The sequence below is a fragment of the Humulus lupulus genome, chromosome 1 (genome assembly GCF_963169125.1).
Source record: "Humulus lupulus chromosome 1, drHumLupu1.1, whole genome shotgun sequence".
In the NCBI taxonomy this organism is placed as follows: Eukaryota; Viridiplantae; Streptophyta; class Magnoliopsida; order Rosales; family Cannabaceae; genus Humulus; species Humulus lupulus.
In genome coordinates this window covers 298326050-298352134 of record NC_084793.1, presented here as the reverse complement: position 1 = coordinate 298352134, position 26085 = coordinate 298326050, and the positions used below count along the sequence as shown (strand labels likewise).

At 34.0% G+C, this 26085-nt stretch overlaps 3 protein-coding genes across 3 annotated transcripts; 2 read left to right on the top strand and 1 right to left on the bottom strand.

Moving 5' to 3' along the window:
* Nucleotides 1-1774: 1774 nt before the first annotated feature.
* LOC133811325 (uncharacterized) lies at nt 1775-9121 on the top strand. Its single transcript, XM_062246162.1, has 6 exons — nt 1775-1837; nt 7258-7348; nt 7432-7676; nt 7761-8081; nt 8161-8250; nt 8337-9121. The coding sequence occupies exons 2-6, from the start codon at nt 7258-7260 to the stop codon at nt 8985-8987; spliced, it is 1398 nt and encodes a 465-aa protein (XP_062102146.1). The 5' UTR covers nt 1775-1837; the 3' UTR covers nt 8988-9121.
* On the top strand, nt 3527-6626 carry LOC133811309 (uncharacterized). The gene is made up of 3 exons (XM_062246161.1): nt 3527-6052; nt 6137-6227; nt 6297-6626. The coding sequence occupies exons 1-3, from the start codon at nt 3531-3533 to the stop codon at nt 6612-6614; spliced, it is 2931 nt and encodes a 976-aa protein (XP_062102145.1). The 5' UTR covers nt 3527-3530; the 3' UTR covers nt 6615-6626.
* Nucleotides 9122-12077: 2956 nt separating the features above from the next.
* On the bottom strand, nt 12078-14949 carry LOC133811341 (salicylic acid-binding protein 2-like). Its single transcript, XM_062246163.1, has 3 exons — nt 14439-14949; nt 12637-12774; nt 12078-12532 (listed from the first exon to the last, which is right to left on the bottom strand). Exons 1-3 carry the CDS (start codon nt 14799-14801, stop codon nt 12251-12253), a joined length of 783 nt encoding a protein of 260 aa, XP_062102147.1. The 5' UTR covers nt 14802-14949; the 3' UTR covers nt 12078-12250.
* Between the last annotated feature and the right edge of the window lie 11136 nt (nt 14950-26085).

The window sequence follows — 26085 nt, the reverse complement described above, 5'->3', positions numbered from 1 at the left end:
TTCTTTATTTTCTTATATATATATATGTATATATTTTTTTATTTGGAAGATTGATTGTCTTCTGTTTGGCTGCTGAGAGAATTGAGGGAAAGTCAAGGAATGATTTTTCTGGGTTTTATGCTTCTTTCGGTCTGGGGTCTGGGATTTCAATCATTCAGCTTGAAGATCTTTTTTATTCTTCCCCTTTTAATCTAGTCTTCAAGTCTTTAGATATTTGAGCTACCGTGTACATATTCTGTTCTAAGAATTTTTTGAATCATCGGCTATATGCATTTTGAAGAAGGAAAGTTCATCGCTGCCTTCCTTTGTGTTTGTCTAGTCTGTCAGAGAATGGGTCTGGATTATTTGTTGAGACTTGCTATATATACCAAAGGGCCTTTGATATTTGCATTTATCTCTGATTTATTTTGCTGGACTATTGTGTTGAAAGATTCAAATATGCCTTAATTTTAGCTATTCCTAATTTTGGAATTTTTCTTGTTTTAGCATTTGATTCTTTTACTCAGACAAGGTTTTGTGAATTTTATACTGAGCATAAATTACAGATGTCTATTAGTGAGTTTTTGTAGCTTTGTTGAAGGGTCTGATTCTTTTATTGGTCTTTACTTGATTGCCTTTTGTGAAATGTTGTTGATATATCTGATCATTGAAAAATGAACCTGGGGTTTGAGTTTTGTATTTGTAAATTCAATGTGTTTTATTGAAGGAACCAAATCATAGTGTACAGTTTGTAAGTTTTTAAATATGTATATGTATATATATATACATATATAGAGAGAGAGTAGAATATATGTAAGTAATGATGCTTATAACAACCTTTTAAATATATTGGATTTTAAAAGTTATATTTTTTACTTCTGATATGAGGTTTTTCAAATTGGTTGATATAGTTCAGTGCACATTCATATTATATTGGAATAGAAAAGTGCTAGGATATGTTAATTATTACATACAGGACAATATCAAATCTGGAAAATAGCATGTGAGACATAACTTCATTATTAAACATTCCCATAGTCACATATAAATCAGATAGTACTTTTCAGAATTTACTCATGCAATAACACGGCAATGCATTCAGAGTTGAATGGTAGTTCCAGTAGTAGTAGAAGCATGGTTTTCAGAGTTTATTACTAGATAATAAATATTATTATAGAGTGCCAGAAGACTAAGTTTTCTTTAACTAAACACAGTGATCTCTCTTGCAACTACCTCAATGGATCAATCCCCCCAAGCCTTTCTCGTGCACCCCTGCGCATTCTGTAAGTTACTTGTGCTCTCTTCTTATCAATTATTTATATCAATATCACAATGTATCTCTGAAATGTGTCATCATTTTTTAACTGTTGGCTGGTTTGGTGCAGGAGTGTACTGGGAAACCGACTCAGTGGTTCCATTCCTCCAGAGATTGGTAACATTAGAACGCTCAGGGGGCTGTAAGTCTAATATATAAATGTGTAATATATAGTATGGTAGTGTCAAAATGTAAGACTTTTTTAGCAATAGTTTTCTGTCAATTCTTTTAAGGATCAATTTAATGTTTCTTCAAAATTTGTAGGACTCATATAGAAGCAAATATTTTAAACCACTTTGTCATATCAAGACTTTTTTATAATTGTGTATTTATATATAAATATATATATATACTCAATCAAGGTTTTGTGTATTTTATACTGAGCATAAATTACAGATGTCTATTAGTTTAATTTTGTACTTTTACTCAGTTAAGGTTTAAGTTTGTTTAAATTTAATTTTTTGGGTTGATTTTGTGTAGAAATTGAAGGAGTATCTATTGGAAATTTGGTCACTAGAGTATTTATAATTTTGTGGCATCAAGGTATGTATTTTTTAATTATGTTATTATTTTAATTAATATGTGAATGTGTGTACAAAGTAAGATGTGTTTAGTGATATATTTATATATGTGTATAAAATTGTAGCATGTTTTAGTATTTAAATTTGATTAATAATCTGTATATTGTGAATGTTCTGGGAATTTTCTGAGTGTTTTTTGTAGGGTTTTAAATTTTTGGGATATGTTATAATAGAAATGTTATGCTGCCGAAATTTTAGTAGAGTTAGAGTACTAAATAAATAATAATATAATAAATAAAACATTGAATACTTAGAATTAACAAAATAAATTAAAACATTAGATAACTAATTTAATTTAATATTAATAATTTAATAATTTTAAAATAAAGTGAAAAATTATAATTTAATAGTAACAAATTTAGTAATTTAAAAATAAATTAAATAATTAGATATATAATTTAAAAATAAATTAAAAGTTAGATAAATAATTTCAAAATAAATTACAAAATTATAATTTAATTTAATATTAACAAATTTAGTAATTTAAAAATTAGATAAATAATTTTCAAAATAAATTAAAATTTTAGATAAATGAATTAAAAAATTATAATTTTATTTAATAGTAACAAATTTAGTAATTTAAAAATAAATTAAATAATCAGATAAATAATTTCAAAATAATTTAACTGTTAGATAAATCATTTCAAAATAAATTACAAAATTATAATTTTATTTAATAGTAACAAATTTAGTAATTTAAAAATAAATTAAATAATTAGATAAATAATTTCAAAATAATTTAACAGTTAGATAAATCATTTCAAAATAAATTACAAAATTTTAATTTAATTTAATATTAACAAATTTAGTAATTAAAAAATAAATTAAAAAATTAGATAAATAATTTCAAAATAATTTAACAGTTAGATAAATAATTTCAGAATAAATTACAAAATTTTAATTTAATTTAATATTAACAAATTATTAATTAAAAAATTAGATAAATAATTTCAAAATAAATTAAAATTTTAGATAAATGAATTAAAAAATTATAATTTTATTTAATAGTAAAACATAAGATTTAATAAAACATCATAAGACATCATAAGATTATAATTACAAAATTATAATTTAATATCATAAGATTTTATAAGACATCATAAAACATCAATTGTTAAAAAATATTTCTTTTTTTGTTGCTTTTCTTTGGTGATAAAATTTGATCACCAAAGATTGGATAGACGTTTTATATATTATCACTTAGTGATAATGTTTTATTAATTATTTTCAATCACGAAAAGCCTTAGACCCGTTCAGTGAAGCTGAGTCAGTAAGAACTCTTAAATATGCTTCTTCGAATTATCCAGGACGGTATGTGTTCGCATGGATAGTTTGGATTTGTTGTGTACCTATAATTTGATCTAGTACTCATTTTATTGTTTCGTTAATAGAGATTTCAATATGTGTCTCTTTATTTGTTCTCGTAAGTGGGCAAACTTAATTTTAGTCTGCCCATTTATGAGAACTATAGGGAGGTGTTGCCGAAATTTTTACATAAACGAAACAATTTTAAGAGTGTAGATTAAATTATATGTATATTACAAATCTGAATGGGATAGGTTCTTTACCCTTATAGAAGTGGAGTGAAAAGGTGGATTAGGGCACACACACACATAGTCAATAAGTTTTAATTATTGTTTATTCATGTATCGTAGATGCCGATAGATAAGAGTTGGACGACATTAAGGAAGCGTAACTGTGATGCTTATTGGAACGGTCTCCAAGCCTTCTTGAGAATGGCAAAAGAACACGTAGACTGCGACGGGAGAATTTTATGCCCGTGTGTGAGGTGCCTGAATGTTAAACTACAAACTATAGATACAATGGAGGCTCATGTATTTGACAAGGGTTTTCAACAGAGTTATCAAAAGTGGGTTTACCACGGTGAGGTGGAAGCTAGTGTCGCCAATGAGGTAGTTGAGGAGAATGAAGATGTAGACGAGATGGTTGACGTCGTTGATGATTTCCTCTTACCGACAAATGCAGAGGAAGCAGATGGTGTGTCTGGCAGTCGAATGGGACAGTATTATGACGAGTTGTTCGACGAGATTGAAGCTGAGTTGTATCCGGGTTGTGATTGGATATCATCCTTAAACTTTTTGGCAAAGTTGATGCATTTGAAAGTTAGAGGGAAGTGGCCAAATAACTCTTTCGATGAGTTGTTGAAGTTACTAAAATTTGCATTTCCGAAAGATAATAAAATTCCCCCAACACACTATGAGGCAAAAAAGAAGCTGAGTAAGTTAGGGATGGGATATCAATCAATCCATGTGTGTAAATATGATTGTTCCTTATTTTATAATGAGCATGCAAGCAAAGATTCATGTCATGTGTGTGGGAGTAGCCGATGGGTCAATGAAAAGAAGAAGGGGAAAAAGGTTCCACACAAGGTGATGCGTTACTTTCTGTTGACTCCCAGATTAAAGCGAATGTACAGTTCAAGACATACAGCTAATGACATGTTATGGCATCATACTGGGAGATCAATAGAAGATGGGGTGATGCGTCATCCGGTTGACGGGTCTGCATGGAAAGACTTTGATGCCACCCATCCTGATTTTGCAAAAGATCCTAGAAATGTTCGTCTAGGCTTGGCTGCTGATGGGTTTAATCCTTTTGGCAACATGAGCTTATCATACAGCATGTGGCCTGTGATTTTGACGAACTACAATCTCCCCCCTTGGCTATGCATGAAGGAAGAGTATTTTATGCTAACTCTGCTTATTCCTGGGCCAAAATCACCGGGTAAAGACATGGATGTATTTCTAAGACCCTTGGTGGAAGAGTTAAAACAATTGTGGATTAACGGGGTCGACACAAGAGATGGCACAAAGAATGAATTGTTCAAGATGCGTGCAGCCCTTCTGTGGACAATTAACGATTTCCCTGCTCGTAGTAGCTTGTCTGGTTGGAGCGGGCAAGGGTATAAAGCATGTCCAACGTGCAATGAAGACACCACTTCCATTCGAGTGATTGGTAAGACATTGTATGTCGGTCATAGGCGATTCTTGAGGAGTAATCATAAGTATAGAAGGGACAAGGAATTTGATGGCAAAGTTGAGAAAAGAAATCCTCCACAACAGTTTACTTGTCAACAAGTTTTAGATCAAGTCAATGCTTTACCGCTTCAAGTGTCTGGTAAACATGACAGATTTGGGGGGGGGGGGGGGGTGAAGCGCAAGCGAGGTGCAGGGGAAAGTAATTGGAGGAAAAAAAGTATTTTCTATGAACTTGATTACTGGAGTTCAAATCAGTTAAAACACAACCTAGATGTGATGCATGTTGAGAAGAATGTGTGCGACAGCATCCTTGGGACTTTGTTAGATAATGATAAATCTAAGGACACCACTAACGCAAGACATGATTTGAAGAATATGGGGGTTAGGAAATCGTTGTGGATTTACGAGGATGCCAATAAAAGGTTAATGAAACTGCATGCTCCATACGTGTTCACTTTTGAACAGAGGCGAGATTTCTGTCAATTTTTTAAAGGAGTGAAGTTGCCCGATGGTTTTTGTTCTAATCTAAAGAAAAAAGTCACAGACAATGACTCAAACATTGTTGGGTTGAAGTCCCATGATTGTCATGTGATAATGCAACGATTACTTGCAGTAGGTGTTCGTAAGTTTTTGCCAGAATCTATATCCACTACCATCACTGAATTGTGTAATTTTTTCAAACAATTGTGCTCTAGGACACTGAACGTTTCTGATATGGAGAAAGCTAAGGATGACTTGATTGTTATTTTATGCAAGATGGAGTTGATTTTCCCTCCAGCATTCTTTGACATAATGATCCATCTGGTTTTGCACTTGCCTGATGAAGCAATATTGGGAGGACCTGTATTTATGAGGTGGATGTATCCTTTTGAAAGATACATGAATAAATTAAAAAACTATGTCAGGAATAAAGCTCGTCCTGAAGGATCTATAGCAGAAGGATATGTTGCAGATGAGGCTTTGACATTTTGTTCAATGTATTTCAAAGGTGTGGAAACAAAATTTAATCAGCCTGATCGTAACGAAGATGCACCGTATGTGAATCGACACCTCACAGTGTTTGAATCTCAATGTCGTCCTCTTAGTAAGGGAATTCCCGTGCCCCTCGATGAAAATACTCGGAATAAAGCTGAGTGGTTCATATTGGATAATTCTCCAGAAACTGAAGTGTATTTAGAGTAAGTACATAATTAATATTCATTTTATTCTTTGTTCAATCTACTCCTTAATTAACAATATTGACATTGTTAATTAATTAACAGGGAACACCTAACTGAGGTGCAACAAAGAGATATGGCTGCCAATCATAAATTGATACATAAGAAAGAGTTTCGTTCATGGTTTCATAAGAAGGTAACTTGTACTTAGCAAATTGCATACTACAAATTACATTCTCATTCTAATATATTTCTTTATTATTAGATATATGACTTGCACCAACTTGGGTCATTAGAGCATGCTGATGAATTACTAGCTTTAGCATCTGGGTCAGATCTATTGGCTTACTCTTACCAAGCATGTATAGTGAACGGAGTTCGATTTGTCTCATACAATCGAGATCAGAATCGAATTACACAAAATAATGGAGTGTGTGTTGCTGGAACAGAAGGTTTTAACTATTACGGGCAACTTGAAGAAATACTCCAGCTGTCTTTTACTGGTTCTTATTCGGTGGTATTATTTCGATGTAAATGGTTCAATACAGATCCGAAAAAAAAAGAAAACCATCATTGTAAATAATATTACTAGTATCAATGTTAGCGGTGAATGGTATAAAGATGAACCGTTCATACTAGCTAGTCAAGCAAAACAAGTATTCTACATCGATGATCTCGTTAGAGGACGAGATTGGAAAGTTGTCCAAGAAGTGAATCATCGGCAAGTTTGGGACTTTCCAGATGCTTCAGATATGATTGCTGATGTTGATGTTGTACATGACACCAACTCATCGAATTTTGTTTTGACTGTGGATCTCAGAGAGTTGGTTGTTCAGCAATCTGATGTACCAGCGACTCAAGTCAACACGGCCCATCGACCTTCTTTGGTTGTTCAAGAAGATGATGGATTTATTAATGACAATGAAGATGATATGGCAGACATCGTAGAAGAAGCAGAAGATGAGGATGAATTAATTGTCGACCTTAGTGATGATAATACTGATGATGTGTGCCCGATAGATGTTGATGTAATTAGTGAGAATAGTGACTATTCTACTTAGTTTGTATCTAGTGTTCAATGTATTATACATATTGAGAAATAAAAAGTTCGTTTCCAAATAGCATGTTTCAAATTACCTAATCAATTGAAATAATACTCAATAAATTAATTATAAATAATAATTAAATATCAAAATAGATAGGTTAAATTACTGTCGTGTTAGTAGATGTCAGCAGATGTGGCTAGAGCTCACGGTGGAGACGCTGGCGGTGATCCTCCACCGGATCCTACTAGGATCCCGACTACATGCGACTCAGGTAATTTTTTTGTTATTTTATTTACACATATGTTTATCATGTATATACTAATATTCTATGTATTATTAATAAAAAAAATACAGGAATCCCAACTAAGAGAAAGGGTCGTGGCGCAGCTATTGGAAAAGATCTAGAAGAGAGGCGGCGTAAAAATGGAAAACCACTGGAAGTAACGTTTTGCCCACGATCGTACAAGGTTGTTGGGGGCGAGCACGCTGCTTTTGTCCGCCTTGTGGGAACCCAAATTAAAACGAAAGTTCCCGGACATTACGGTTCATGGGAATTAGTGCCTCAACAATACAAGGATCAGGTCCTTGCCATAATTCAGGTAAAAATAGTATTAAATATATTTTTTTAAAATTTGTCTTTAATATAGTACATATATTATTAATATGTTTAATTTTCAATTTAGTACTATTATCAAATAGTGGGCCGCGAGGATTTCTTAAAGTGTTTAAATGGTATCGATCGAGAGATGAAAGACCGATACCGTAATAGGAAAACACTAAGACACGAACACTTTGAGAAATACTACAATGGACCGAAGGATTGGGATAAGGTTCTAAACAACCCAACCAATGATGTTAACAAGGAGGAGTGGAAGCAGATTTGTCAGTTATTTACAAGTCCACAATTTATTGCGCGCTCCATAAAGAATAAGGAAAATCGGAAGAAACAAAAGTATTCTACAACACAGGGTACAAAATCACTGGCAGCCGTCCGTTTTGAAAAAGTAAGTAAAAGATAAAATATTATCAAAATTATGTTATTTTAAATTATATGTTCTCTAACATTTGGGTTATATTTTTTAGACGAACCCGGACCTCATTGAGTCATGGAAGGATTATCATTGGAAGAAATCAAAAAATGATTTCGTGAACGATGATGCTCGCCAAGATTATGTAAGTTTGAATTATATTTTTTAATATTAATAGAGTTATATTTAATGTTAGTGTCTAACATTTTTTGAAAACAGGAAAAACGGAAGGCTGATTTTGAGTTACGAACTCAGCAAACATCCACTGATGCTTCTAATAATGATAGTCCGTCATCAGTTGATCAGGTGGAGGTGCTACAAAAAGTATTAGGCCAAAGGCGTGGACATGAGCGAGGAGTAGGCCGCAAATTGAAGGGGTCGGGGTCGAGGTCGAGGTCATCATCTACCCAACACTCTCACTTCAGTGAGTCTCAAGTTCCTCCTCATCATTCAAGAGAATATATAGAAAATCTGGAGAATAATTTACAGAAATTGACTGATCAAGTTAATTTCTTAACTCAATATTTTGTACCTTCATTTCGTCCACCAAACGTTCAGATGCCGCATGTGCCTGATAGTGACAATACTTCTAGGGCTTCGTCTTCTCAACCTCCAGCTCCAACTTATCCTTCTATGTACGGGGCAGCGCCGTCTTATCATATGGTACCTCCATATATGTACGGAGCAACACCTTATCCGTGTCCGATTCCACCGTCCTCCCAGCCATCGTATCCCTACATGTATGGAGCTGGATCGTCCACATTACCTCCCCAATATCCTTGGCCGATGCCGCCACCACAGCAATCACAACCACAGCCACCGCAACAACCACAACAAGAAGACAATAGGGAGGAGGACGAGGCAACTGATTTAGGAGACTAAGTTTATATTTTTATTAATTATTGTTAAATTTTATGAACAATATGAATATTTGTTATGTTAATGTATTATGAATATATACAATTGTTATTTTAATATACTAATTTAAATATTTAATATAATATTTTTATTTTTAATATATTTGTTTTCAATTAATTAAATTTTAAATAATTATTTCGATAAATAATTATTTAAAATTGTATTTAATTAATTAATTTTATTATTTTTTTTATAAATAAAGTAGTATTAGGGGCGACATTGTCGCCCCTGATAATATGCCACGTGCAACTACTTGGGCGACATAATATAGTATTAGGGGCGACTTGTCGCCCATAATAGTATTTAATTAATTAATTTTATTATTTTTATATAAATAAAGAAGTATGAGGGTCGACATTGTCGCCCCTGATAATATGTCACGTTCGATTATTTGGGGCGACTGAGTATAGTATTAGGGGCGACAATGTCACCCCTAGTGATATACCACGTGGAACCATTTGGGGCGACATATTATAGTATTAGGGGCGACACATCGCCCCTAATAATTAAGTATTAGGGGCGACTAATAGAGTATTAGGGGCGACATATCGACAAAAATAATTCAAAATTTTCAAATTTTTGAGGCGACATTTCAACTTTTAGGGGCGACTTTGTCGCTCCTAATATTTGAATATCAGGGGCGACCCTATAGTCGCCCTTAATGTACCCTTCAGAGACATTTTTCCACGGGCGACTAATCAGGGGCGACATGCGTCGCCCCTAAAACTCATTTTTGTTGTAGTGAGTCTCAGAAGCCCTTGATATTGAAGGGTGGAAAATAGGTATGAATCAAGAAATCCAAGCTCTCAAATCCAACAATACTTGGTCATTTGTGCTTGCTGCCAATTATTATAATTTGGTTGGAAATAAATGAGTTTTTAAGGTGAAAACCAACTCTGATGGCAGATTTCAAAGGTTTAAAGCTCGTCTAGTTGCAAAAGGTTTCCATCAACGACCTGATATATATTTTGGAGAAACTTTTAGCCTCGTTGTGAAAGCTTCAACAGTCCGCATTGTGCTCACAATAGTTGTGTCACGCAGCTGGTCTATACGGCAGCTAGATATAAACAATGCATTCCTAAATGGCTATCTAGGGGAGAATGTCTACATGCTACAACCTGAGGGGTTTGTGGATCCGACAAAACCAAACCATGTTTGTAAGCTACATAAATCCCTTTATGGCTTAAAACAAGCGCCAAGAGCCTAGTTTGAGCGACTAAAAAACTCACTATTGCAATGACATTTCAAGAACTCAAGGGCCAATAGTTCCCTCTTCTTTTACAACAAAGATGGAGTGATGATTCTAGTTCTCATCTATGTAGATGACACTATTGTCACAGGGAACAAGGTAGACAAACTCACACAGTTTATTGCAGCACTAAATAAGAGTGTTACATTGAAGAATTTTGGACCACGTATCTTCTTTCTCAGCATTGAGGTATACCGAGATGATACAAGCCTTTATCTTACACAGTCAAAGTACATTGAGGAACTCCTACAGAGATACAAACTAATTAATTTAAAACCAATTTCTACTCCAATGGCAGCAAGTAGACCACTCTCACGAACAGATGGAGAAAAACTGGCAAATCCCACTGTGTATAGAAGTTTAATGGGAGCATTGCAATACTTATGCCATACACGACTAGACATTGCTTATGCTGTAAATAAGCTAAGCCAATTCCTTCAAGAACCAACAACAACACATTGGAGTAGGGCAAAGAGGATACTAAGATATCTAAAAGGAACAGTCAGTCACGGCTTACACATTGGGATAAGTGAGAATCTGAACTTGGTTGGATATTCATATGCTGATTGGGCATGTTGCCCCGGTGACAGAAAGTCTGTGGCTGGTTACTATGTTTATTTTGGAGATACTTTAGTGTCGTGGTCATCCAAAAAGCAAGCTATTATGTCACATTTCAGTACAGAGTCTAAATACAGAGCACTTGCTCAGGTGGCAGCTGAACTAACATGGATTGAATCACTTCTACAGGAGCTGAAATTTCCACTGACAGCAAAATCCATTACTTGGTGCGATAATATTAGTGCAGCTGCTCTTGCCTCCAATCCTGTGTATCATGTAAGAACAAAGCACATAGAACTTGATGTGCATTTTGTAAGGGATAAAGTGCTTAAGAAAGAACTGGAAGTGAGATATGTTCGTTCAGCTGATCAAGTAGCCGACTGTTTCACAAAGGAATTGTCATTTGACAGATTCAGCTCAATGGTCGCCAAACTTGTGGTGTGGAGAAATCCCCCATTCGTTTGAGGGGTGGTGTTAAGACATGAGGTTATGGAATATACCATTTACTAATCAATACTCAGTATGTAAAATTAGTTTAGTGGTCCACGCAAAATGAGAGCCAAGAAGCGGTTATAGGTTGTTATAGATTATTCCCTTTATTGTTTTTCTTGCTGATACGTGTACAAATTCAAGATGGCAATGTAATCTGTAATGATTCATTTTTATAGTATAAATACAATACACAGCACTAGCTCAAATTGAGCTGAGTTTTACATTTTCTCCTCTCCCTAAATATCCAGATACAGATATCCAAAATTTTAATTGGATCTAAATATAGTTTCCTATGCGATTTAAAACATGGTAACATTATTATAATATTTGAGTGTAAAGTATAAGAGGGTCTTAATATTATTCATTAGGAAAATGGAATACTTTTCAAAGTGGAAAGCGATCTTATCAGTTTTTTAATGGTATCCATTAAGTCGACTATTTATTATTTTTGTCCGACCAGGAAAAAAAAAATTGTAACTCTCACAAGCTAACAAGCTAAGTAATTCTCAACCAAAAAATAGAATAATTTATTATTATTATTATTATTATACCTGTAGTAATATATATAAGCCTAACAATAAGCAATATAAGAAAGACGTACATATAACCGACCAGCATTTTGTTTCATAATTAATTATAATTCAACTGCCATTTTATAGGTAATAGTTGATCGTAATTCAACGACCATTTATCATCCATGGCTTTTAATAAATAAAGACTACTACTGAAAAAAGTTCAAACTTTGCCAGAACAAATTAAGCATACAAATAAAAACATTAATATACGTAATTAATACAATGATCATTCATTAGGTCATGATGACTTTTGTCTCCAAGTATGATACTCTTATTGGCTGGTAAAATTAAAATTAAAGAAAATAACAGCTGATGATGAAAACATTAATAATTAAGTTCAATATTATATATTTCTAAGCAAATTTAGATGCAATCTTTACCAAAGCATCACAAGTTTCTTTTGGCTTGGAATTCATTGGCATATGATCCGCGCCTTGAATCTCAACGACGTCCGAAACGCCACCGTTTTGGATCATCCATTGCTGAAATTCCAATGTTATTGTCATGTCTTGGTCACAAATGGCATAAACTCGAGGAACTGACCCATATGACTTTTCAGATAGCTTCTTTGCTTTGCACAAGTCTTCAATGAACAATGACCCAGGCCTTGTCAAGGCCATAGCCAATTCATGATCCTATATTTATATATAAATATATATATATAATATGAATTTTTGAATTAGTTAGACTTTTCAACAATATTTTTAACTAATACAAATAGTAATATGAATCAATGTACCTCTTTTGGGCTGAGTTGATAGAGCCTGGTGGAAATGGAATTTGGACCAAAAATTATGGATGTTAGTGGTCCTTTAGGTGTCTCAAATGACCCAAACTGTGTGTCTAGCCATGCACCTGGTGGAGTCCTCTCCCGAAACTTTACGCATACAACAAAAACATTTTATGAAATAATAGAATTTGTAATGAAAAAGAGCAGCAATAGAAACGGTACATCACAAACACCTTTTTTTTACTATAATATATAAGCATTATTAGCGTAGCTATCCAAGTTTTCACAAATTAGCAAAGTTATTCTTATATTTAGTTTTTTTAAATAATAAATAGGTTCTTGAATTTATTATAACAATTACAGTTTTTTTTTAGGATCGTATACATGTTATATGAAGACAAATTAAACTATATATATTACAAATTTATGATAAATTGAGAGGATAAAATTATATATATTTTACAAATTTAAAAGTACCAAATTAATTATTACTATTTATAAATTCAATAAATACAACTATATTAAAAATAAAAACCCCATATATAAACATGGCTTGAGGTAGTGCCAAAATTGATTTATTAGAGTACACCCGTTGACTACTTTTCTTTTATTGTTTTCAGTGTTTAAATTTGAATAAATAATACTACTACTAATACCAAATCTAATTAGTAGACACAATTTTTCATTTCTTTTTCAAAGAAGAGCTAACAAGTAAGTTTGATATTATATTCCAACAAAAAAAAATAACAACTCGAAATGACATAAATAGAAGAGTAATGATATGAGTACCAAAAATATTACTACTTGACACTACACACTTATAGTCAATTACATTTATCTAAACACAATACAAATACAATTTAAAAAAAACCAATAAAATATTTAGAATTTCCAATAAATATAATTAATTATTAATTTAATCCCAGGAGTAGAATATAAACATTGATGTATTATTTATAGTATATATATTTTTGTAAGATTATAATATTTAAGTGTAAAGTAAGGTTTCTCTCAAAACAAAAAAAAAGCGTAAAAAGAGACTGTTAAAATTTTTGGTTGACATACTAGTTAATTTTAAAAAATTAAAAAAGCTACTTTTGCTTTCTCTCTCTACACACATTTTATTTCACTTTCTCTCTCTAAACAAACAATCATCTATCAGCGGCTATAAATTATTTGGATCTGCTACAAATACTGGATAAAGTCAATAAAATATAACAGGAAAAATAAAAAAATACAAAATTATTTTAATAGGCTAGAACTGTCGAGATATGCTCCTATTTTCAATCTCGGCATTGAAATTTTTGTCGGATGACCTAACCCATCCAGAAAGGACATATTTTTATGAAATACAATTAAGTAGGTTATTTTTCTTTTCCTACCAGAAAAAGAAACTGTAATTCTCCTTCTCTTTCCAAAAGTATAAAAATAATAATAAATGAAAAGAAAATTGGGATATTTTTTTGTGGGGAGAAAATGAAGATATTAAAATACAACAAGGTTTAGATATTAGATAGTCAGGATCTAGTTTTGGACTGGCATGGAGATCTAGAAGATGTTAAATAAAAAATCTTCTGTTTGTCTTGTTCCATTTAAAATTTCCTATATACATTATTATTTATATATAGAAACGAGAGAATTGATCGATTTTAATAAGTGATTAATTAAATATTTAAAAATGTTTAAGGCACGTGGGTATTTTTTTATAGATGAGTACTAAACTTCTTTATACTTATTGCTTATGTTCATATATATATAACAGTGTATTAGACAAAGTAGAAAAACCAAAATAAAAATAAAATATACGTTACCTGATCTACAACATACGATGGTTGATTAACGGTGTCCGGCATTAACGCCGTCAAGAAAACGGCGACGGTGATTTTTTCAGGAAAGTTCTCCATAGCCATGGCTATGTTGAGGCCTCCAAGGCTATGGCCGACGAGGACCACCTTCTCTTCCGGATCAAGAGACGCCACTACCTCCAACAGTGGCTGAGAATAGTCCAACATTGAGTGCACATCTTTAATACTCTTCATGTTGATGCCGGACGCCGCCATGTCAACCGTCGTCACGCGGTGGCCGGCCGCCTCCAGCAGCGGCTTCACCTTGTACCAGCTCCAAGCCCCATGGCACGCCCCATGAACCAGAACGAAGTGCTTGCTTTCTCCCATTTTTGATTATTATCTTCTTCTTCTTCTTCTTCTTTTCCTATAAATTAAATAAGAAGTGGACCAGAAAGAAGTGCTTATCCACTTTGCTTTCTCCCATTTTTTTCTTCTAGCTAATAAGTAATACTAGGGCTCTATATATATATTCTCTTTTTTTCTTTTTCGAGAAGGCTCTATATTCTTTTTTCATGTATAGTCTTTGAATCATATTATTAAATAAAGATTTAGGTTACAAAGTTTGCGCTATTGTTGAATTAATATTAATATATAGTATTAATAATATAAAGTTTTTATTATTATTGTCAATAATTTTTTATTTTACTGTGTCAATGCAGTAATAATAATAAAGAATTAATTATTATTGTATATTCTTGATAAGTTTTTTTTTTTGTTGAGAAAATTTGTGATTTTGGAGAGCCAAACAGAGAGAGGTTAGAAAGAAAGAAAGAGTTGAGATTTACAATTATAATCTTATAACTCTAAAATCTCAAAGAGTATTTGGGCACTACTACAAAAAAAAAGTTTTTTAGGGCTCGCTCCCTACGAGCCCTCTATTTGAGAGCCTTAAAAATGAGTTTTTTAGGACACGCATTGCGAGTCATGAAAAGTTTTATTTTTAATTTTTAAAAAATTAATTGGTAGCCAAAGCTCCCACCGGAGCTCCGACTATGATGGTGGCGCCATCACCCGATGGTGGTGGTTCGGTCCAATCCTTTCGTGGGTTTTGAATCTCAAAGCACAAGGAATGCAGTAGTGGTGGTCATTTGGCTCGGGGTGGCTCGAGGTGGTCGGAAAATGCCCAAAAAGTTTCGGAAACCCACATAGTCGCCGAACTTTGGAGGCTCCGTCGAGAGGGAGAGAGAGGAAATCCAAGGAAGAGAGAGTGAGAATGGGTTGCGTGTTTTTCTTTTCTTTTCTGATTTAATATATAATAAAACTTTTGTTAAAAAAATTATTCAAACTTTTAAGACACATATAAGTTTTTAGGGCTCACACTACGTGTCCTAAAAGAAATTATTTAAGGACTCTCAATGAGTGTCCTAAAAAGTCCAGGAACTTTTGTTAAAAAAAATCAAACTTTTAGGAGACCACTACAAGAATTAAGGATATTAGCGGCAAGCAGGTCCGCCGCTAATAAGGTTAGGGTCCGCCGCCAATTATTGGTCGCTAATAAGGATAATTAGCGGCGGACTGACACACCCGCCGCTAATGCTACCTGCAGAACCCGCCGCTAATACCTGTGTCAGAGGTGATATTATTAGCTGAGGGGTCCGCAGCTAGTAATGTTTTTATATACATTTTAATAAATAATTTTAAATAAATTAATATTTATTAAATTTAAATATTTTTAAAAATAATTCATAATATATTTTAACAAAATAACCAATGAATTAATTTAAACATAACTAACATTAAAATTAATTTATAATTTTAATATTTATCAAACTAGCTAATATCACTATTGCATTAAAAATAAATACATTGTTAGTTTAATCAAAATACATAAACTATGAACTAAATAAAATCATTAAGGTTAATATTGTAATTATCCTCATCTTTAACATTTTGATATGGTTGTGGCTGTGGCTGTGGCTGTGGCGGTGGCAGTGAAGAAGTATAAGGCTGATGTGAAGATCGTCCAAGCGTGAGGTCCCCAAACTGATCCCGAGGTTGTGGCTGTATCGGGGTGGATGAAAAAGGTTGCTGCGACCCGCCCCCAAACTCACCATATCTAACATATGGCTGCTGCGAAGAACCTCCAACCTCCCCATACCTAACATTAGGTAGCGGATGTTGCATCGATCCTCCTTGAAAATCGGTAAAGTTAAAATATAGTGGAGGAGACTGGGAAGAGCGTCCAAACATGTACTAATTTTGATACTGTGGATGTTGTTGCGATGACACATGTGGCAGATACTGTGGAGGAGGCTGTTACTGCTGCTGCGGCGGTGTATGAAGGTTAAGATGAGCGGTGTTACTCTGAGAAGACGTACCACCTTCAGATTGTGATGGCAAATACCTCTGTAGAAAACTGTCAAACCGTGGGTCATACAGATTACTAGGCTACTGAGGTACTACCATCTAAATCGTCTCACGGATTGCCTTCATCATCAGAGCCATAGTAGTCATATCTTTATTAGGCGTAGGAGCAGTATGTGCTTGGGACTGACTTTGATTTGTAGAGCTAGAGGTTGTCTTTCTCGCTTTCCCTTTCACCCTATAACCCACTCCTCTTTGGTAGTCAGATCTCTCCCCAAGTACTTTACTTAGTATCTCGTATTGATCGATCAGGGATGAATCAACGCCAGATACATTAAGAGACCCATCACTCTGCTGTTGAGTATGCCTATCAAGCTGTGACCTCTAAAGCTCCGCTGCCATTTTTTCCTGTATAAAGATAACATTATAAACATTAGAAACAAGAAACACAATAATATTCACTTACATAATCTTGTTGAGTTGCCTTGTTGACAAAAGTTTTTGTCGATTTTTTCATATGAACATCCCGCCAAGTATCAACAACATGCACATCTGGGTTCTCCTATATACAAATGTAAACAAAATGTTTTAGATTGTGTTATTTTATAAAATAAAATTAACATCTTCACTTACATATTCGTGACGCTTAGCTGCCAACGATCTTGTGCCTTGTGTTGTTGCATACTTCATTTGTTTTCTGTTTGCTTGGTTTTTAGCAGAACAAGCCAAAAATCTTTCGCTCAAAGACAACTCACAAATATTCTTCCATGCCTCCTTAGTGCAATGGTCAGGTGGCTTAGGGAAGACATTCTCCTAATCTTCTGGTCCAGCATACTGATTTTTGAGGTGTTTATGTGTGATGTTCTTTCTCTTGGGATATCTTTCACCCATCTCCTTATAGAAAGTTTCCAGAACTGACTCACGTTGTGGATGACCGTTTATATTATATTAATACTGCATTAAGAAAAAAATAGATGATTTTGTAAATAATGCAAATAAATAATGTAAAGCATAAGATTGGTAATTTTTTACCCTCATACAATCAAGCACTTGATCCTTAAACTGTTGAGGTAAATCAACAAAATCCAAGTAATGTCCCAGACACAAAATTGTAACTTGAGTGCCCAACATGCGAATATAAGCTTGGTCCTCCTGCCCAACCAATTTGTTCATCACAGGATCAAGCATTAGATCCAATGGCTTACCGGCTTTTTTCCTCCGTTCTTCAAGAACGTTATTACTAGCAAGGCCACGACCTTTTTTCTCGTCGGCAGGGCTTTAAAATTTATTAACAAGAACCAGTATTAGTATTGTTGTTATATTTCTCTAACAATATAATTTCCAAAAATAATTTTGATATGAAATATTTAACCTGACTCGCAAGATGACGGTACCCTAGAAGGATCTGGCGGATCTCGACCGCCACCATCTTCGCCGTGATAGGTTGCTATATCAGCTGACATTATACTTCAATTTAAAATTTATTAGTTAGTAATTAACATAAAATTAAGTTAGAGGTATACTAGTTAATATCACATTCAATTTGTATTAATAATAATTACAAAAAAACTTTATTATATTTCAATATATAGTTCTGTTACACAAATAGAAAAACTAAACAAAGTAATCACTATCATTTCCATCAGTAATCGGAGACACATGTTCATCTTCACAAATCTCAACTAGCAATTCATCCTCTACATCTGTGACTTCCTCATGTTCTGGCATATCACATTCGTCGTCACCCACTTCATCGGCCCCAACATATGAAGCAGGTTGATCAGATTTCATAATCAACTCTCTGAGGTCCACAGTCAACACAAAATTTGATGAGCTTGTTTCATGTACAACATCAATAGCATCATTAACCTCATCAAAATTGTCCTTAATGTCCCAAATCTGTCAATGATTCACATCTTCTACAACTTTCCAATCACAACCTCTAAGTAGATCATCGAGATAGAAAACTTGCTTAGCTTGGCTAGCAAGTATATACGGCTCATCTTTGTACCATTCACCATTGACGTTTATACCAGTGATATTATTTTCAATGATTGTGTTTCTTCCTTCTTGGATTTGTATTAAACCATTTGCACTGAAATAATGCCACTGAATATGCATCAGTGAAAGATAGTGTCACTACTTCAAGTGTGCCGTAATAATTAAAACATTCTTTTCCGACAGCAGACATTCCACTATTCTGTGTGGTGCATTTTTTATCTCGGTCATGTGCAATAAATCGAACACCATTGACTATACAACCTTGGTAATAGGTTTCCAAATGATATGACCCATATGCTAAAGCTAGCAATTCATCACCATTTTCCAAAGACCCAAGCTTGTGCAAGTCATATATCTAAATACATAAAACTGTATTAGATTCACAAAATATATCATTAATAAAATGAAAGTTCAAAGTTCAAAGCTACCTTCTTATGAAACCACGAACGAAATTTTTTCCTATGCAAACGATGATCATCATCATCCGGGTATTTTTGTCTAATCTCTTGTAGGTATTTGCTGTTAATTAGAATAGTGTTATGATTCTTGATAACAAAATACTTATAATAACCACACATGTTCTAATTTAAAAGGGAATAAACTTACTCTAAATAAGGCTCAATTTCAAGAGAATTCTCAAGTATGAACCACTCAGCTATTTCACGAGTGTTAGAATTGAGAGGCTTCAGAGTTCCCTTTGTGAGTGGACGACATTGAAATTGGAAATGTAACGTCCTGCTAATTAGGGTCTGTTACCAAGTGTGTTTAAAATTAGTGCTGGACTTGCTAAACAAGTCATTTGGACTAAACATGTGATTAAGCCGCTAAAGGTTTATGTATTAAAAAATTTGGTCAAGCCAAAAACATTTCCATTGATAAAAAACTTTGTTCTTACACGGGATCCCGAAAACACAAGTTTAAAAGTTGGTTACAATACCAAGGTTACATAACAAGTCGATCTAAGCGGCAAAAGTTGGGTTCAACCCTAGCTTCCTCGAGTATCTCGGTCGTGGAGGTCGAGCAGACTGGATATGTACATGTCACTGCTATCACCCTCCGACTCATGGCTGGCCAATCTTCTCTTTACCTTTACCTGCACCACGAAGCACCCGTGAGCCAAAAGACTCAGCAAGAAAACATATTCAATAATTTACGGAGTAATATATTAGACTAATAGTAATAACTGAATCTAGCATAAACATTATACAAATCAGCAACCATAAAGTTGCAAAAGTGCATGTCGCACTCCCTTTCAATTTGTTTGGCATCCGAGCCAGTCAAGTGCTTGGTGTGACGACCCTAAGGTAGGGTATGTCTGCCACATACTCGTAATTCTAGGGTTTACGAGTATGTTAGGCACTTGACCAAATGAATTAAATAAAAAGATACTAAGAAATACAGAAAAATTTTAAAAATTTATATAAACGTATTAATAGAAATTATTACACGTATGAATACTATAAAATTAATGTATCCATATAAAAAAAATCTAAACCACTATTGCATTGCTACTGAGTCCGTGCTCCACAAGTTGCTCAACATCTAAAGCCACACCTGGAAAATGTTGGAAAATAACATAATGAGCTAACGCTTAGTAAGCGAATCTCATGCATACACATACACATGAATGTCGTGAGTTTTTAGTGCGCATACACTAATATGCTGACTTATATACTTATGCAGTTCATTTATTGCTCATGCACTTTCAAACTTTACTTTTATGCTCTTTCTTTTACTTTCACATTTTTATGGGCCCGATTTCACTTGTGCACACTGTTTGATTCGGCAAATGCCTGCAGGGCTTATAACACATATCATATAGAATCCCATGGGTTCTCCTCTGGCTAGCCATTATTGCAGCTAGGCTCATCATAACACTCATTTCATCGTTGCCATAGCTGTCATACTTATTACGCATATGGAGGAGAAAGACGGAAACATGGCAAGCATATCTAAATGGTCAACTCTGACCTAGCCCACACTAGTGGGCAGCCACTATAAGGCTTGTAGACCTCCGTCTTCTTCATTGCACTTACTTAATAGTTTCATCGAAACAGTGGCACCCTTTTTAAACATCTTATTATCACTTTGCTTAAGCCTTGTGTTATTAAAATGTTTAATCTTTACATAAGACTTTTCAAGGCATTTCATAACTTTTCTCATATTCTTATGCATGGTCTTATATCACATAATAATGTATCACATACTGTACATGCCATGCATACATGTAGATGCTGAAATGCCAATGTTCATGTTCATGATTCATGTTTGATGGTATTCAATCAAGGCATTGTATCACATCTCATATAACTCAAAACATCTTTAGTCATAATACATGAAACTTTGGGTTGGTGGTGTTGTTATACCTTAACGTAGAGTTATGGCTCAACTTTAAGGTTTTCAGCCTAAAAACTTAAATGCTTCATATATCATAATGTATAACAAAATCATGAACATAAAGTAATCCACATATCCATCAACATAAGAACACATACTTGCACATAATTCATATCATTCTTAACCAAGTAAGACATCTTTCACATATCACGGAATTCATCAATTACATATCACACAATACCCTTATGGTATTCATATAACCATTCTTCACATACTTATCATATGCATCATCATCATACCATACTTAACTCATCAAATGTACAAAATCAATGTAGTCATGCATCTTACACTTAAGCACAAAAGGTGAGATTTACTTACCTTAGGTCCTTAGCTTATTTTAAAATTGCTCAGCAAGAGTCAATCAATCAAATCCATACAAATCCTATTCAAGGCACATCATTTATTAAATTCTATCAAAATCGTAAATATACACTATTGATAGTGTATATTAACAATACCATAAACTATATGAATGATAATAATAATTATTATCAACGTAATACAAATAACTCTTCATATAAAACATTGCTCATTTAATAATGTACTCTCATAATAATAATAATAACAACCACAACAATAATAATTATCATCTATAAATAAACTTATTTCAATAATAATAACAAAATACATCAATAACAATACATATATGAATGTATATATATTCAAATAGTCATTTTATAAAAAAAATCATATTTTTAACATAAAATTGTAATAATCAATATAATGATAATAATATAAATATAAATATTTATATTATTATTAATTAGTCATAATATCAATTCCAGTGATATAATAAATATACTTTCTCCAAAATTCACTGGTCTTACAAATATCAATAATTGTAAGAAGCTAATATTTGATATTATTTTAATATTCAAATATTAATATACAATAATAATGGTTAAATAATAGGTTTACTATAAATCACACTTTATATATATATATATATGAATCTGTATTCTTGATTTACTTAACAAAACAATAACAATAATAATTAAAATTAATTAATCATAATAATTTCCATATTAATGGAAAATCAATTAAATATGTATTTTTATAATTTATTTAATATTTAATATTTTCTAGAAAATTGGACAGCACAACGGCTATAAAATGGACAATCCCAAAATCAAAACATGTATAAAAGATACATATATATAATCACAGACAGCCAGTATAATTACAGAAAATATTCAATATATCAAGAATATATAATTATATATTATAAATACACATAATAACAATTACTCTAATCAATAACAATATAGGTCAAAGAATTTATACCACAATGATCGGGTTCCACAACAAGTCAAACGATGATTTTCTGAGACTCAAAACGTACTTCGGAACCTCGAACACTAAGTTTCGACCGTCGGTCTACGGTGGATCGCGGTGGCTCGTGGTGGGCCCACCACCCAACTATGGTAGATGTAGGAACAAGTTATTGAGTTTTGAAGCCCACAACACGAGGAACATGATGGTGGTGACGGATCGGCAAACGGATGCCCGAGGTGGCCGAATCGCAACTTTGAAGTCGCGGGGTGGCCGAATTTAAATCGAGTGGTTGAGGCGTTTAATCGGCGAGTGAGCTCTAGATTCCCGCGTGGGACGATAGTTCGGAGGCCTCTGAATCCAACGGTCCGGCGCGTGGCTAAAAGTGGTGGCCGGAAAGTACTCCTACGTCGTCGGCAACAGTAGCACGCAGAGAGAGAAAGAGAGAGAGAGAGGGGCTCGGGTAAAAAGAAAAGCTGAAGCCTTTTCTTTTCTTTTTTTATTTTTTAAAATTACACTTGGACCCAAAATACTAAAATTCTTTTCAAATAAGCCCTTTAGCAAAACTTTCTTAATTTTATAAAAATCCCCAATTAAAATTATATGACATTTGGGTCCAATACTTGACTACTCAAGTTTCTCTCTCTTTAATCTCATTAAAAACATAAAATGATATTTTAAATACTATTTTTCCATTACTATTTCTTAAATTTGTAAACTTGTACATTTTATGTATTAAAACTCTGATTTATAATAAAAAAATGTATAATGAAAATGTTGGATATTACACTTGGTGCACCCCCAAGGTGGCCCAGCCATGGTGGCCTGCACTCCACGTGCATAATGCTAATCTCAGCTCATAAGCTGAGTCCTGCAGGTCCTTGACTTATAAGTCAATCCTCACATGCCCCCGACTTATAAGTCGAAGCTTTAAGACCCTCGACTTATAAGTCGAGCCCCTAATATCAGATATGCCCTCGACTAATAAGTCGATCTCTAACTATATATCACAACAATTCCCTGGTTTATAAACTGAGCTCCCTAGTCACAGCAGCAGACGATCACATATTCCATTTATTATACATATACAGATGCAATGTATTATAATACATTTAATCAAACATACATAAGCATAATCATAATCATAATCATAATCATAATCATGCGCATTCATAGGCGTAACGCCTAAATCAAGATTATACTAAGCATTTGGGCCAAGCCCCAATCATGTAAATCATATTCTGGGTGCAGTTTTCTTACCTTCAGTCCAAGTGTAAGCTACCAATAACGACTCTTGAGTACGATCCCTGATCTGAGCCCTTTGCGTTGACCTAGTCACAACCATGATAAAGAATTCCATCAACAACGAGTGAATAAAGGCTTCCGGACCGAGTCCTAGCCTTCGAGACATTGAATTCCACCAATCACGGTAGTAGAATCGATCCCGAGCTCAAAAGGTTAAGTTCCTGCACTCAAAACCTTCCCGAGGTCCAAAAACACCTTAAGAGTCGCGGCCCCATGCACTTGTGCCGCGGCCCACCCCAAACAGAGGCTCAGCCTTCCTAAAACTCCAGACACGCGCTGCGGCCCAGCCTAAGAGGCGTTGCGGCGCGCCTTCGCGACAAATCCCTCCTTGGCTCCCTTCTTTGTTATAGAGGGTCGCGACACACCAAGAACAGGGTCGCAGCTCGACCCCTTCGAACCCAGAATTTTGGGTTTTTCCCTTAGCCGAACCCAACCAAAAACAACCCAATCTTACTCAAATCTTTAGTTCAATCTCGATAATCAGTATAACTCCTTTTCAGTAACAGAGCCTAACTAATTACTTGGTTAAAACTCATCATAAATCCATAATTTACCCTCTAAACTCTAAAACATGAAAACACCAAAGCTCCCAACAAAATCACAGTAACATCATGAAGAAATTCGAAATTAAACCCTTACCTCTGAGATGATAACACCTTTGAGCTAATCCCCAAGTTTCCCAAGCACAATCCTTCAATTTCCTAAGTTTTACCCTTAAATTTTTCTCAAGATTCTCAAACCACCAAGAAGAGGGAGAGAGAGTTACGAGAGAGAGAAAATAACTCTGTTTTGTTACCCCTCAGTTGAAGAAACCTCTAGTTAATCTCCAATTAGGTATAAATGACCTAAATGCCCCTAGGCCAGTTCAATCTCTCCAAAGCCATACAAGGGCAATTCCGTCAATTTCTACTTCTCGTGACTCCCCGAATGTTCCTCTAAATCCCCAACTATCTCAAATTAATAATCATTTAATCTTCCATTACCCGATAAATCCCAGCAATGTACTAAATTACTAAAATACCCCTAAGCTCACCCTGAGCCGGGTATTTTACCCCGTTGTGACTTTTCCGCTAACTTGCTCACCAGGATCGCCTCGCGTCGAATAACCCAAATATATCCACATAATAATGTGGTCTCAATCACACAGACATATATTTGCAATTATACCATCAACGGGTAAAATTACCAAAATGCCCTTCTTATAAGAAACGAGCCCACATACATATATTTAACGTTTCTAACATGAAAGCATACTTATATTATAATATAATTCACATAATATCATGTTCATACTATATTAACACATAATTAAAACAATTATTGCCTCCCGACCCCATAATTCAGGCACTAAGTCATATTAGGGAATCTGGGATATTACAGGAAACCTGTAAGGTTTCGTGGGATATAAGTTGTATCTTCATTTCGATCATAATGATTAAATCTTATTTCAATGTCTTTGAAATACATTGAACAAAAGGTCAAAGCCTCATCTGCAACATAGCCTTCGGCGATCGACCCTTCAAGGCGAGCTTTATTTCCCACATAATTCTTCATTTTTTTCATGTACCTTTCAAAAGGATAAATCCACCTCATAAATACCGGGCCACCCAATATAGCTTCTTTTGGCAAATGTAATACCATATGAATCATTATGTCAAAAAAAGCTAGAGGAAAAATCAACTCCATCTTGCACAATATCTAAATAAGGTCATTTTGTGCTTCCTCCATATCTTTAACATTTAAAGTCCTTGAACATATTTGCCTGAAGAAATTGCACAATTCTGTAACGGTGGTCGATATAGATTTTGGAAGAAATTTGCGAACACCGAGAGAAATTAATCGTTGCATTATCACATGACAATCGTGTGACTTTAAGCCAAGAATATTTGAATCATTCTCAGACACTTTCTTCTTCAAATTTGAACAAAAGCCATATGGAAATCTAACTCCTTTTATAAACTGACCAAATTGTTGCCTCTGCGCCGGAGTTAACACATAAGGAGCATGCAACTTCATCAACTTCCCATTCTCATCTTCATAAATCCACAATGATTCCCTCACTCCCATCTTTTTCAAATCATATCTTGCATTAGTGGTATCCTTAGATTTATCATTGTCTAAGATGGTGCCAAGGATACTATCACACACATTCTTCTCAACATGCATGACATCTATATTGTATTTTAATTTGTTTGTACATCAATACTCAAACTCGTAAAAGTTACATTTTTTCCTCCAATTATCTTCATCTACACCTTTTTTACGTTTCACACCCCCAAATTGGACATGTGTTCCTGGAACTTGCACTACAAAAGCATTAACTTGTTCTAGT